Raw genomic sequence first — 15,231 nt, forward strand, 5'->3', positions numbered from 1 at the left:
AAGGCCGTTAAGGGCTTCGTATAGAAGGCCGTGTTAAGGGCTTCGTATAGAAGGCCGTTAAAGGCTTCCTATAAAAGACCGTTCAGAGCTTCCTATAGAAGACCGTTAAGAGCTTCTTATAGAAGGCCATGTTAAGGGCTTCGTATAGAAGGCCGTTAAGGGCTTCGTATAGAAGTCCGTTAAGGGCTTCGTATAGAACGCCGTGTTAAGGGCTTCGTATAGAAGGCCGTGTTAAGGGCTTCGTATAGAAGGCCGTGTTAAGGGCTTCGTATAGAAGGCCGTGTTAAGGGCTTCGTATAGAAGGCCGTGTTAAGAGCTTCGTATAGAAGGCCGCGTTAAGGGCTTCGTATAGAAGGCCGTGTTAAGGGCTTCGTATAGAAGGCCGTGTTAAGGGCTTCGTATAGAAGGCCGTGTTAAGGGCTTCGTATAGAAGGCTGTTAAAGGCTTCGTATTAAAGGCCGTCTAGGGCTTCGTATAGAAGGCCGTGTTAAGGGCTTCGTATAGAAGGCCGTTAAAGGCTTCGTATTAAGGGCGTCTAGGGCTTCGTATAGAAGGCCGTTAAGGGCTTTGTATAGAAGGCCGTTAAGGGCTTCGTATAGAAGGCCGTTAAGGGCTTCGTATAGAAGGCCGTTAAGGGCTTCGTATAGAAGGCCGTTAAGGGCTTCGTATAGAAAGCCGTTAAGGGCTTCTTATAGAAGGCCGTTAAGGGCTTCGTATAGAAAGCCGTTAAGGGTTTCTTATAGAAGGCCGTGTTAAGGGCTTCGTATAGAAGGCCGTTTTAAGGGCTTCGTATAGAAGACCGCGTTAAGGGCTTCTTATAGAAGGCTGTTAAGGGCTTCGTATAGAAGGCCGTTAAGGGCTTCGTATAGAAGGCCGTTGTGAGGGCTTCGTATAGAAGGCCGTTGTGAGGGCTTCGTATAGAAGGCCGTTGTAAGGGCTTCGTATAGAAAGCCGTTGTAAGGGCTTCGTATAGAAGGCCGTTAAGGGCTTCGTATAAGGGCATCTTAAAGAAGGCCGTTAAGGGCTTCGCATAAAAGGCCGTTAAGGGCTTCGTATAGAAGGCCGTTAAGGGCTTCGTATAGAAGGCCGTTAAGGGCTTCGTATAGAAGGCCGTTAAGGGCTTCGTATAGAAGGCCGTTAAGGGCTTCGTATAGAAGGCCGTTAAGGGCTTCGTATAGAAGGCCGTTAAGGGCTTCGTATAGAAGGCCGTTAAGGGCTTCGTATAGAAGGCCGTTAAGGGCTTCGTATAGAAGGCCGTTAAGGGCTTCGTATAGAAGGCTGTTAAGGGCTTCGTATAGAAGGCCGTTAAGGGCTTCGTATAGAAGGCCGTTAAGGGCTTCGTATAGAAGGCCGTTAAGGGCTTCGTATAGAAGGCCGTTAAAGGCTTCCTATAAAAGACCGTTCAGAGCTTCCTATAGAAGACCGTTAAGAGCTTCTTATAGAAGGCCGTTAAGGGCTTCGTATAGAAGGCCGTGTTAAGGGCTTCGTATAGAAGGCCGTGTTAAGGGCTTCGTATAGAAGGCCGTGTTAAGGGCTTCGTATAGAAGGCCGTGTTAAGGGCTTCGTATAGAAGGCCGCGTTAAGGGCTTCGTATAGAAGGCCGTGTTAAGGGCTTCGTATAGAAGGCCGTGTTAAGGGCTTCGTATAGAAGGCTGTTAAAGGCTTCGTATTAAAGGCCGTCTAGGGCTTCGTATAGAAGGCCGTGTTAAGGGCTTCGTATAGAAGGCCGTTAAAGGCTTCGTATTAAGGGCGTCTAGGGCTTCGTATAGAAGGCCGTTAAGGGCTTTGTATAGAAGGCCGTTAAGGGCTTCGTATAGAAGGCCGTTAAGGGCTTCGTATAGAAGGCCGTTAAGGGCTTCGTATAGAAGGCCGTTAAGGGCTTCGTATAGAAGGCCGTTAAGGGCTTCGTATAGAAAGCCGTTAAGGGCTTCTTATAGAAGGCCGTTAAGGGCTTCGTATAGAAAGCCGTTAAGGGCTTCTTATAGAAGGCCGTGTTAAGGGCTTCGTATAGAAGGCCGTTTTAAGGGCTTCGTATAGAAGACCGCGTTAAGGGCTTCTTATAGAAGGCTGTTAAGGGCTTCGTATAGAAGGCCGTTAAGGGCTTCGTATAGAAGGCCGTTGTGAGGGCTTCGTATAGAAGGCCGTTGTAAGGGCTTCGTATAGAAAGCCGTTGTAAGGGCTTCGTATAGAAGGCCGTTAAGGGCTTCGTATAAGGGCATCTTAAAGAAGGCCGTTAAGGGCTTCGTATAAGGGCATCTTAAAGAAGGCCGTTAAGGGCTTCGCATAAAAGGCCGTTAAGGGCTTCGTATAGAAGGCCGTTAAGGGCTTCGTATAGAAGGCCGTTAAGGGCTTCGTATAGAAGGCCGTTAAGGGCTTCGTATAGAAGGCTGTTAAGGGCTTCGTATAGAAGGCCGTTAAGGGCTTCGTATAGAAGGCCGTTAAAGGCTTCCTATAAAAGACCGTTCAGAGCTTCCTATAGAAGACCGTTAAGAGCTTCTTATAGAAGACCGTTAAAGGCTTCGTATTAAAGGCCGTCTAGGGCTTCGTATAGAAGGCCGTGTTAAGGGCTTCGTATAGAAGGCCGTGTTAAGGGCTTCGTATAGAAGGCCGTGTTAAGAGCTTCGTATAGAAGGCCGTGTTAAGGGCTTCGTATAGAAGGCCGTGTTAAGGGCTTCGTATAGAAGGCCGTTAAGGGCTTCGTATAGAAGGCCGTGTTAAGGGCTTCGTATAGAAGGCCGTTAAAGGCTTCCTATAAAAGACCGTTCAGAGCTTCCTATAGAAGACCGTTAAGAGCTTCTTATAGAAGGCCATGTTAAGGGCTTCGTATAGAACGCCGTGTTAAGGGCTTCGTATAGAACGCCGTGTTAAGGGCTTCGTATAGAAGGCCGTGTTAAGGGCTTCGTATAGAAGGCCGTGTTAAGGGCTTCGTATAGAAGGCCGTGTTAAGGGCTTCGTATAGAAGGCCGCGTTAAGGGCTTCGTATAGAAGGCCGTGTTAAGGGCTTCGTATAGAAGGCCGTGTTAAGGGCTTCGTATAGAAGGCTGTTAAAGGCTTCGTATTAAAGGCCGTCTAGGGCTTCGTATAGAAGGACGTTAAAGGCTTCGTATTAAGGGCGTCTAGGGCTTCGTATAGAAGGCCGTTAAGGGCTTTGTATAGAAGGCCGTTAAGGGCTTCGTATAGAAGGCCGTTAAGGGCTTCGTATAGAAGGCCGTTAAGGGCTTCGTATAGAAGGCCGTTAAGGGCTTCGTATAGAAGGCCGTTAAGGGCTTCGTATAGAAGGCCGTTAAGGGCTTCGTATAGAAGGCCGTTAAGGGCTTCGTATAGAAAGCCGTTAAGGGCTTCTTATAGAAGGCCGTTAAGGGCTTCGTATAGAAAGCCGTTAAGGGCTTCTTATAGAAGGCCGTGTTAAGGGCTTCGTATAGAAGGCCGTTTTAAGGGCTTCGTATAGAAGACCGCGTTAAGGGCTTCTTATAGAAGGCTGTTAAGGGCTTCGTATAGAAGGCCGTTAAGGGCTTCGTATAGAAGGCCGTTGTGAGGGCTTCGTATAGAAGGCCGTTGTAAGGGCTTCGTATAGAAAGCCGTTGTAAGGGCTTCGTATAGAAGGCCGTTAAGGGCTTCGTATAAGGGCATCTTAAAGAAGGCCGTTAAGGGCTTCGTATAAGGGCATCTTAAAGAAGGCCGTTAAGGGCTTCGCATAAAAGGCCGTTAAGGGCTTCGTATAGAAGGCCGTTAAGGGCTTCGTATAGAAGGCCGTTAAGGGCTTCGTATAGAAGGCCGTTAAGGGCTTCGTATAGAAGGCCGTTAAGGGCTTCGTATAGAAGGCCGTTAAGGGCTTCGTATAGAAGGCTGTTAAGGGCTTCGTATAGAAGGCCGTTAAGGGCTAGGGCTTCGTATAGAAGGCCGTGTTAAGGGCTTCGTATAGAAGGCCGTGTTAAGGGCTTCGTATAGAAGGCCGTGTTAAGAGCTTCGTATAGAAGGCCGTGTTAAGGGCTTCGTATAGAAGGCCGTGTTAAGGGCTTCGTATAGAAGGCCGTTAAGGGCTTCGTATAGAAGGCCGTGTTAAGGGCTTCGTATAGAAGGCCGTTAAAGGCTTCCTATAAAAGACCGTTCAGAGCTTCCTATAGAAGACCGTTAAGAGCTTCTTATAGAAGGCCATGTTAAGGGCTTCGTATAGAACGCCGTGTTAAGGGCTTCGTATAGAACGCCGTGTTAAGGGCTTCGTATAGAAGGCCGTGTTAAGGGCTTCGTATAGAAGGCCGTGTTAAGGGCTTCGTATAGAAGGCCGTGTTAAGGGCTTCGTATAGAAGGCCGTGTTAAGGGCTTCGTATAGAAGGCCGTGTTAAGGGCTTCGTATAGAAGGCCGTGTTAAGGGCTTCGTATAGAAGGCCGCGTTAAGGGCTTCGTATAGAAGGCCGTGTTAAGGGCTTCGTATAGAAGGCTGTTAAAGGCTTCGTATTAAAGGCCGTCTAGGGCTTCGTATAGAAGGCCGTGTTAAGGGCTTCGTATAGAAGGACGTTAAAGGCTTCGTATTAAGGGCGTCTAGGGCTTCGTATAGAAGGCCGTTAAGGGCTTTGTATAGAAGGCCGTTAAGGGCTTCGTATAGAAGGCCGTTAAGGGCTTCGTATAGAAGGCCGTTAAGGGCTTCGTATAGAAGGCCGTTAAGGGCTTCGTATAGAAGGCCGTTAAGGGCTTCGTATAGAAGGCCGTTAAGGGCTTCGTATAGAAGGCCGTTAAGGGCTTCGTATAGAAGGCCGTTAAGGGCTTCGTATAGAAGGCCGTTAAGGGCTTCTTATAGAAGGCCGTTAAGGGCTTCGTATAGAAAGCCGTTAAGGGCTTCGTATAGAAAGCCGTTAAGGGCTTCTTATAGAAGGCCGTGTTAAGGGCTTCGTATAGAAGGCCGTTTTAAGGGCTTCGTATAGAAGACCGCGTTAAGGGCTTCTTATAGAAGGCTGTTAAGGGCTTCGTATAGAAGGCCGTTAAGGGCTTCGTATAGAAGGCCGTTGTGAGGGCTTCGTATAGAAGGCCGTTGTAAGGGCTTCGTATAGAAAGCCGTTGTAAGGGCTTCGTATAGAGGGCCGTTAAGGGCTTCGTATAAGGGCATCTTAAAGAAGGCCGTTAAGGGCTTCGTATAAGGGCATCTTAAAGAAGGCCGTTAAGGGCTTCGCATAAAAGGCCGTTAAGGGCTTCGCATAGAAGGCCGTTAAGGGCTTCGTATAGAAGGCCGTTAAGGGCTTCGTATAGAAGCCCGTTAAGGGCTTCGTATAGAAGGCCGTTAAGGGCTTCGTATAGAAGGCCGTTAAGGGCTTCGTATAGAAGGCTGTTAAGGGCTTCGTATAGAAGGCCGTTAAGGGCTTCGTATAGAAGGCCGTTAAGGGCTTCGTATAGAAGGCCGTTAAGGGCTTCGTATAGAAGGTCGTTAAGGGCTTCGTATAGAAGGTCGTTAAGGGCTTCGTATAGAAGGCCGTTAAGGGCTTCGTATGGAAGGCCGTTGTGAGGGCTTCGTATAGAAGGCCGTTGTAAGGGCTTCGTATAGAAAGCCGTTGTAAGGGCTTCGTATAGAAGGCCGTGTTAAGGGCTTCGTATAGAAGGCCGTTAAGGGCTTCGTATAAGGGCATCTTAAAGAAGGCCGTTAAGGGCTTCGCATAAAAGGCCGTTAAGGGCATCTTAAAGAAGGCCGTTAAGGGCTTCGTATAGAAGGCCGTTAAGGGCTTCGTATAGAAGGCCGTTAAGGGCTTCGTATAGAAGGCCGTTAAGGGCTTCGTATAGAAGGCCGTTAAGGGCTTCGTATAGAAGGCCGTTAAGGGCTTCGTATAGAAGGCCGTTAAGGCTTCGTATAGAAGGCCGTTAAGGGCTTCGTATAGAAGGTCGTTAAGGGCTTCGTATAGAAGGTCGTTAAGGGCTTCGTATAGAAGGCCGTTAAGGGCTTCGTATGGAAGGCCGTTGTGAGGGCTTCGTATAGAAGGCCGTTGTAAGGGCTTCGTATAGAAAGCCGTTGTAAGGGCTTCGTATAGAAGGCCGTGTTAAGGGCTTCGTATAGAAGGCCGTTAAGGGCTTCGTATAAGGGCATCTTAAAGAAGGCCGTTAAGGGCTTCGCATAAAAGGCCGTTAAGGGCATCTTAAAGAAGGCCGTTAAGGGCTTCGTATAGAAGGCCGTTAAGGGCTTCGTATAGAAGGCCGTTAAGGGCTTCGTATAGAAGGCCGTTAAGGGCTTCGTATAGAAGGCCGTTAAGGGCTTCGTATAGAAGGCCGTTAAGGGCTTCGTATAGAAGGCCGTTAAGGGCTTCGTATAGAAGGCCGTTAAGGCTTCGTATAGAAGGCCGTTAAGGGATTCGTATAGAAGGCCGTTAAGGGCTTCGTATAGAAGGCCGTTAAGGGATTCGTATAGAAGGCCGTTAAGGGATTCGTATAGAAGGCCGTTAAGGGATTCGTATAGAAGGCCGTTAAGGGATTCGTATAGAAGGCCGTTAAGGGATTCGTATAGAAGGCCGTTAAGGGATTCGTATAGAAGGCCGTTAAGGGATTCGTATAGAAGGCCGTTAAGGGATTCGTATAGAAGGCCGTTAAGGGATACGTATAGAAGGCCGTTAAGGGATTCGTATAGAAGGCCGTTAAGGGATTCGTATAGAAGGCCGTTAAGGGATTCGTATAGAAGGCCGTTAAGGGATTCATATAGAAGGACGTTAAGGGATTCGTGTAGAAGGCCGTTAAGGGCTTCGTATAGAAGGCCGTTAAGGGCTTCGTATAGAAGGCCGTTAAGGGCTTCGTATAGAAGGCCGTTAAGGGCTTCGTATAGAAGGCCGTGTTAAGGGCTTCGTATAGAAGGCCGTGTTAAGGGCTTCGTATAGAAGGCCGTGTTAAGGGCTTCGTATAGAAGGCCGTGTTAGGGGCTTCGTATAGAAGGCCGTGTTAAGGGCTTCGTATAGAAGGCCGTGTTAAGGGCTTCGTATAAAAGGCCGTGTTAAGGGCGTCGTATAGAAGGCCGTGTTAAGGGCTTCGTATAGAAGGCCGTGTTAAGGGCTTCGTATAGAAGGCCGTGTTAAGGGCTTCGTATAGAAGGCCGTGTTAAGGGCTTCGTATAGAAGGCCGTGTTAAGGGCTTCGTATAGAAGGCCGTGTTAAGGGCTTCGTATAGAAGGCCGTGTTAAGGGCTTCGTATAGAAGGCCGTGTTAAGGGCTTCGTATAGAAGGCCGTGTTAAGGGCTTCGTATAGAAGGCCGTGTTAAGGGCTTCGTATAGAAGGCCGTTAAGGCTTGCTATAGAAGGCCGTTAAGGGCTTCGTGTAGAAGGTTACATGTTGCGTATACATATTGTCGCCAGTTATACGCCACATTACCATTATAAACTCTGAAATGCCCTCCCGACACTAACTAAAGTGACAAATAATAGAAATTTGATGGTTTTTATAGAAGATCTTCAAGGGCTTTCTTTAGAAGACCTTTAAGAGCTTTTTATTGAAGCTCTTCAAGGGCTTCTAATAGAAAAGCCTTAAGGACTTTTTATTGAGAAGCTGTAAGGTCTTCTTGTAAAATAGTTTTGAGGTCTCATTATAAGGATTTCTTAGATAAGAGATTTAAGGTCTACTTAGTGAAAAGCTTTTAGGTCTTCGTATGAAAGGTCTTTAAGTCGTCCTTTTAGGAAAACTTCAAGGTCTACTTATAGAATAGCTTTAAGGTCTTCTTATAGAATAGCTTTAAGGTCTTCTTATAGAATAGCTTTAAGGTCTTCTTATAGAATAGCTTTAAGGTCTTCTTATAGAAGAGCTTTAAGGTCTTCTTTTTATAGAAGAGTTTTATGGTCTTCTTAAAGAAAAGCTTTCAGATTTTTTAGAGACCTTTAAGAGCTTCTTCTACAAGACATTTTAAAGTTTCTTCCTTTAAGAAGATCTTCAAGGGCTTTCTTTAGAAGACCTTTAAGAACTTTTTATTGAAGCTCTTCAAGGGCTTATAATAGAAAAGCCTTAAGGTCTTTTTATTGAGAAGTTATAAGGTCTTCTTGAAAAATATTTTTGAGGTCTCATTATAAGGATTTCTTATTGAAGAGATTTAAGGTCTTCTTTGTGAAAAGCTTTTAGGTATTCGTATGAAAGATCTTTAAGGCTTTCATTTAGAAAAAATCAAGGTCTACTTATAGAAGAGCTTTAAGGTCTCCTTATAGAATGTTTTAGAAGGGCTTTAAGGTCTTCTTTTAGAAGAGCTTTACGGTATTTACAGAAGAGTTTTGTGGTCTTCTTATAGAAAGGCCTTCGAAGTCTTTTTAGAAGACCTTCAAGAGCTTCTTCTAGAAGACATTTTAAAGTTTCTTCCTTTGAGAGTTTTTTTTATGGAAGATCTTCAAGGGCTTCTAATAGAAAAGCCTTAAGATCTTTTTATTAAGGAGCTTTAAGGTCTTCTTATGAAATAGTTCTGAGGTTTTTTTACAGAAGAGCCTTAAGGACTTCTTAGAGAAGAGATTTAATGTCGTCTTAGTGAAGAGCTTTAAGGTCTTCGTATAAAAGGTCTGTAAGACCTTCTTATAGAAAAACTTCAAGGTTTCCTTATAGAAGAGCTTTACGGTCTGCGTGTAGAAGAGCTTTAAGATCTATAAGAAGATCTTAAAGCTTTAAGGCATTCTTTTAGAAGAGTTTTATGGTTTTCTTAAAGAAAAGCTATCAGGGTTTTTTCATAAGACCTTTAAAAGATTCTTCTAGAAGTCCTTTTAAAATTTCTTCTAGATGAGCTTTTAGAGCTTCATATAGAATATCGTTAAGGGCCTTTAAGGGCTTCTTTTAGAAGAGCTTTAAGGGCTTCTCTTAGAAACCTTTAGAGCTTATATTAGAAGATCATTAAATGCTTATCTAAGAAGATATTTAAGAGCTTCTTATAGAATACTTTTAGGGGCTTCTTTAGAAGATTGCCAAGGGCTGCTTTTAGAAGATGTTTGAGGGTTTTTTTTAAAGACGACCTTTGTGGGCTTTTAGAGGACCTTTGAAGGCCTTTTTATAGAAAAGCTTTAATGATTTCTTATAGAGGACCTTTTGCGGTTTCTTTTTGTAGATCTTCAAGGGTTCTTATGCAAGATCTTTGAGGTTTTTCTAGTAGACTTCTTATAGAAAAGCTTTAATGACGTCTGATAGAACACCGTTTAATGTATCTTATACAAAGCTTTTGTATAAGGCCTTAATAACTAATATTAATATTACCTTAAATCTAAAATCCAACTCACCTTTACATCCTTTATGGTTAATATATCTGTGGTAAATGTGCTATTCACCACCGATGGTTTATTCTTAACACTGGGGAATATAATGCCACCTTTACGCGACAATGGCTTGGAAGATGACGAAGACATTTGCGAAGCGGTTGACGATGATGATGAAGTACTGCTTACGGTTGAAGACGATGTCGAAGAAGAAGCCGAAGTTGTTGAAGTGGACGATGATGATGATGATGAAGTAGTTTGATTAAAATTAACACCTGCAGCATTTGTGGTGGGTATTGGGGTTGTAGAAGCAAATGTACCCGAGGATGGATAGGAAGAAGCCAACACTACAGAGGGTGTGGTAATTACGGACGAGGACGAAGAAGATGAAGAGAAGGAGGATGAAGAAGAAGAGGAGGACGAAGAGGAAGAAGAATGTGTTGAGGTTGGTGTAGGTGTTGTTGCTCCCAATGAAGCAGTTGAGGGTGTTGTTTGAGCTGTTGTTGTTGTGGAACTACTACTTTGTACGGTATAATCATCTATGACGGAGTATCTACGATAACAGGAGGGGTATTTTTTGGTAAATATACATATAAAGTTTTTGTTTTGGTATTGTGTAGATTGGCTTATGTGGCTAAAAGGTAGGTAGGAAGGTTGTTGTTGTTCTATTACCAATAGTTACCCCAAAGGGGTAGAGGGGGGAAGGAGAGAAAGACACATTGTGTTGTGGGGAAATTTTGATTTTTTTTATTAAAGGAAAAGGAGAAAGTTGGAATAAATTTAGAACTTTTTTTAAATCATTACAATATTCCAAGGATACTTGAGACTCATTTACAGACAATTCCATTGATCCTGAAATCCTTTTTAAGAAGACAAAAAAGTCCTATGACAGACGCGGAAGTATGTCACAAGAAGTTTTTGAAACAAAGAACTCTTTACACAGAATCAAATATTTCTTAAATATATCAGCGTCATCCAGTAGACCTCAGGAACCTGAGGATTTTTTTCTGTAGAAAAAAGTGTTTTCAATGACCTGAGGAATTTTTGTTCTATTGAGGACCTGATGAATTTTTTCTAAAGAAAATAGTACGCTCAGGGATCTGAGAATTTTTTATCTATAGAAAAAAAGCGTCCTCATGGAACTGAGGATTTTTTCTATAGAAAAAAGAGGGTTTTCAGGGACCTGAGGATTTTTTCTAAAGTAAAAGTCTCCTTAGGGGTCTGAAGAATTTTTTGCACTCTCAATTGTTTATTCCATCTTTCTTCCTTTTTTCCATCTTTACTAAGAACCAACCTTTCAAACCAAAATAGGAAAAAAACAAAACATCATTAAAAAAGTTCAACCCACCTATTGGGATCATATTCCACCAAACGATCAATTGTTGGATCCATTAATAATTCCGCTGGAACTGGCCTCTGGGCCAGCAGTTGGACATCATCTTCTTGTTTCTTCAAACGTTTCTCCACCATATCCAAATTGTTGATAATTAAATTTGTCTTGGTTTTCAAATCCTGATGAATTTCACCAATTGCTCTTTCCTGGCGTTGTGTCTGTGTCAGTAGGGCATCCGATTTGGGTAGTAAGTGATCCACCGAAGATTTTGTGCCCACCACAACATCCCACACTTCATCCATTTTTTCCGATACCGATACCATTGGACTTATTTTCTTAACCAAAGCATCAATTTTACTTGACTTTATCAAAGGCATTGCTGTGGTGGTGGCATTTACATTATTAAAATCGGAATGATGATCGACCACGGCCTCATGAATATCACCCACCATTCGCAACATGCGTCCAACATTTTCCGATACAATGTTAATGTGAAACTGCAATTTCTTATCAATATTATCTGTAGTGTCGCGTAGTTCACTCAGCTCATTGGAAACATGTGACATAACCTCTGCATTCATGGCCTTGGTGATTTCAATGACATTCATGCTGATGGGTTTCTTTTCGCTAGCCTCTGCATTGAATTCATCAACTTGCAGCAAATTATTGTCGATTTGATTTTTCAATCCCTCCAATTTGGAGTCAATGTCACTGACTTTTTGATCCAGCAGAACTAGGCGACTGTCCAGTTGAATGGTTGATGAAGCCGGAGAGGATGTACGTGCTGAACGACCATTGCTGGCAGTTCCTGTTCGACGATTTGTATCCGTATTAAGAGCTGCTGCTGCTGCCGTGGCTGAATCAATAATATCATTGGATATTTTCACATCTAACGAACGCAATTTTGAAATAACAGAATCGGTTTTAATTAAATTATCTGAAACACGATTATCCAAAATTTCCATACGCCGCATCATATGTTCCACAGATTTATCCAAGTTGTCAATACGTTTCAATTTACCCTCCAAGGTGTTGATGATCACTTCGAAAATGTTGAGTAACTGTTGTTCTCTGAAAGAAAGGGGAGAAGAAAAAATAATTAATGAAAGGAAAGGGAAATAAAGAATTAAAATAACAACAACAAACAAATAAAATAACAGAAAACTTCAAACCATAGAGAGTAAAATCTACAACGGTTGCATGTTGCGTATACATATTGTCGCTAGTTATACGCCACCTTATACAGATTTTTCTTTTTAAGCCTTTAGAATGTGTAAAAAACATCCCGAAAAAAAATTTGTAAAAAATTACAGATGAGGTCAAATCCCACACTGCCCCGTTTTATGCCCAGGATTGACTTGGAGGAATCTTAGATCAGGGCTGCTACGGAATGAGTGCTACGAGCTCATTTGGTCCGTGCTGGGATAGAAAAGAGCCTTGGTTTGTTTGTTATATGTCATATGTCCATACCGGCGAGATTTATTAAATGCAGGGAATGGCTGCACTTACGAGGCTCTGCTTTTAGCTGGCTCCAGGACAACTGGGATGGGAGTTATGTTTCTGTTTGTTGCACCAGATCGTATCCCAGCGTGGCTCCAACTTCGTCATCGGATTCATTATCGTGTCCAAAATATGAGACACCCCGCAGTCTCTAAAAAAACGCAGCATCTAATACCACATGTTGTTGTTCAGCGACACTTTTTTCGAAAGGATCGAAAAAACGGAGAAGGATGTCTTGCTCTCCTTATACACCAGTATCGCATTAGCTCGGTTCTAGTGACCCAACATCGAATATATGGAGGTAGTAATAAAGTGTGGGACTGGCGAGGTAGAGTTGTTTAACGTGTTCGTACCGCCGATGAATGCTTGATGCTTGTCATGAGCTTTGGCATTCAGCAATTGGCAATGATAAGAGGCGTAAAGCGGCAGTCGAGCAAATTGATAGCTCCACATTTTGCAAGGGTTGAGAAGAGATTGCCACAGCTCGCCAGACATCACCACTGTGACATCCGGTCAGATAAATAACATGTCCTGTAAACCCCTTATTTTCCTTGGCTCAGACGATTTTCCGATCATTGTCTCCGTTAACAGACCACTCGAATTCATAACCTTTGACCGCTGTACTTTTCTGAACCATGGAAGACTGACAAGGGTTTAGAGAATTTACCAATGACCGCTTAAGCAAGCTGTCCATTCCCTCATATCCTCGGGTTACTGGGAGACTTTTCAGGGACATCATCCCTCGCTACGTACCTGTCGATTGAATACCCAAAATAAGACCAAATTTCCCGGCTAACGCGGCGGGACTAGTAATTGAGCATAATGAGCTTCGTCATACGAACCCCAAAGACCGAACAGTTAGAGAACATACTCTAGATGTCAACAAGTAAGAAAGTATCAGTCGGCTTTGCCGACAGAGATATACCCTCAGTCTGTGTGTATTGAAACAATTTTTGCCCAAAAACGTATATATTTAGGGGGTTTTAAAAATTTTGGGCGTTTGAACCGACAAAAATGTTGATTAGGATTGGAGATCAAAAGTTTTGCGGAGGAGATACTAAAAGGAATGGATCGACATTAACCATTATGGATCTCCAGCCACTACATATGGTGCCATAGGGGTTTTTACACTCTTCCGGCTGTTTGCTCAAGAAGTATGGACTTGCCCCTGATAAAAACTTTTACCATCGTAATTGAGGCAGCGAATGCAAGTTGCTTGAACAAAAATCAAAGTGATTCGATCGCAGGTCTTAAAGTGAACTTATCCGAAATTTTGTGTGGGAGGTACCGGATGGAGTGGACAAAGGTAGTCCATATTTGAACCTGATCTATATCTGGTGGACACATTAGGATGTGTAAAGTATGGACCAATTCAGCCACTCCCTTCAAGAGTTACCGTACGAACAATTTGTCCGAACATTTTTGAACTTTTGTTGGGGAGGTTCCTGAAGGGGTGGACCGATATGGCTTATCTTCGAACTTGAACTATGTTTGGACAAAATATTACTAAGACAAAATTTTGGACCGAATCGGCAGATCCGTTCTAGAGTTATCTTGCGCTTCAACCACCTCATACGGTGTCATAGGCATTTTTTTTTGCAAGTTTCATGCTATTTTCTCAGGAAGTATGGACTTGCCGCTAATGAAACTTGTACCGTCGTATGCGGGGCAGTGAATACAAGTTGCTAAAATAAAAATCAAAGCGATTCGTGAGATGGCCCTAAACTGAACTTTTCCGAAATTTTGTGTGGGAGGTACCCGAAGGAGTGGACCGATTGAGTCCATATTGAAACCTTAAATAAGTCTGGTACAAATTTCACGATGTGCAAAGTATGGACCAAATCGGTTACTCCCTTCAAGAGTTATCGTGCACACAAAATTTTCGAACATTTTCGAACTTTTGTGTGGGAGGTACCTGAAGGAGTGGACCGATATGGCCCATCTTCGAACTTAAACTAAGTTTGGGCAAAATATTACGAAAGCCAAAATTTGAACCGAATCGGTTCATCCCTTCGAGAGTTATCGTGCGCTCCAACCAGCCAGCCAGACAGTCAGACAGACGGACGGACATTGCTCAATCGACTCCAAATTGTCTGAAACACATTTCGTCCAAACATACTTGGGGTCTAAAACGATTATTTCGCACATTTTGCCCGTATGAAAGTGTATATACCCTTTCTAGCCTAAAGGCTGAGGGTATAAAAAGCCGGACAAAGTGAATTGTGGGCAACGTTTAAATCATTCTCGCATCCTGGTAGACGAGTAGCGAAAGCAATGCATCATTGGTTTCGGATTAAGTGAATTGTGGGCAACGGTTAAATCACTCTCGAATCCGGAAAAGAAGGATGTTAGAATGGCTGTTATGATCAACGGTCTGACAGGTGAGATCCGAAGAGGTACGCGTGTTATTTTTAAGTTAAGTTTAAGGAGAACCGCCGAAGAGGTGCTTGATATGCCGTGTCATCCGAGGAAGTACCACCACAATTTCCGATGAACGTTGGATCCACACGGAATGTCAGTGGTAATGCTTAAGCAACTGGATGAACCCTGAGTTGAGCATAAATCTATCGTTAGCCACCCATATTGTACCTGAAGCCTAATTCCTCAATCTATGCTAGCCACTTGGGAAGGTGGCACAGAGGCCCCGCTACTTCAGCCAGGCCAGAATTCCTTCCTGTCGCCAGTAGCTAACACCCTAGAGGCACTACTTCTCCCCTTGAAGCAGTTTACCAGTTGCATATATCCACACATATGCATCAGTCGAGGACTGAAGCCGTGCCACCAAACCTTTATGAATCTTGAACTATCGTAAGCCTTCGATACCGTCAACCATACCTAGCAGTTCGAGAAGACCTGTAGAGTGAAACCAGGAGTTCCCCAAGGCAGGGGATTTCTGAAATTCCACATACTCCAGGCGGCATAGAGATCGTAATGTATGCGGATGATTGTTCGATCTTGGCTGCGGGTCCTATCTTCGATGACATATGTGAAAGGTTTCATGTCTACATAGCTGACCTAGTGCAGTTCTTCCATCTGGGGAATATGAAAATATCCGTCCTTAAATGCACAGCCACACTCTTCACCATCTGGACGGCTGAAAGGAGGCCTATGACCCATCGAAGGCCTTCGATACCGTCAACCGTGCCCAGCAGTTCGAGAAGATCTGTAGAGTGAAACCGGGAGTTCCCCAAGGCAGGGGATTTCTGAAATTCCACATACTCC

The 15,231-nt window shown here is 43.7% G+C and overlaps 1 protein-coding gene across 1 annotated transcript in view; it reads right to left on the minus strand.

Moving 5' to 3' along the window:
• The window catches only part of LOC141404730 (uncharacterized), a 423,099-nt gene that overhangs the window by 5,727 nt on the left and 402,141 nt on the right, over positions 1-15,231 (minus strand). Inside the window, exons 3-4 of the mRNA XM_073988388.1 lie at positions 10,525-11,580; positions 9,201-9,729 (exon numbers count right to left, since the gene is read on the minus strand). Coding sequence (XP_073844489.1) covers positions 9,201-9,729; positions 10,525-11,580 — 1,585 coding nt within the window. The remainder of the gene's footprint in view (positions 1-9,200; positions 9,730-10,524; positions 11,581-15,231) is intronic.

This window comes from Musca autumnalis, unplaced genomic scaffold (assembly GCF_047663935.1).
Source record: "Musca autumnalis isolate F117 unplaced genomic scaffold, ASM4766393v1 scaffold_5, whole genome shotgun sequence".
Lineage (NCBI taxonomy): Eukaryota > Metazoa > Arthropoda > Insecta > Diptera > Muscidae > Musca > Musca autumnalis.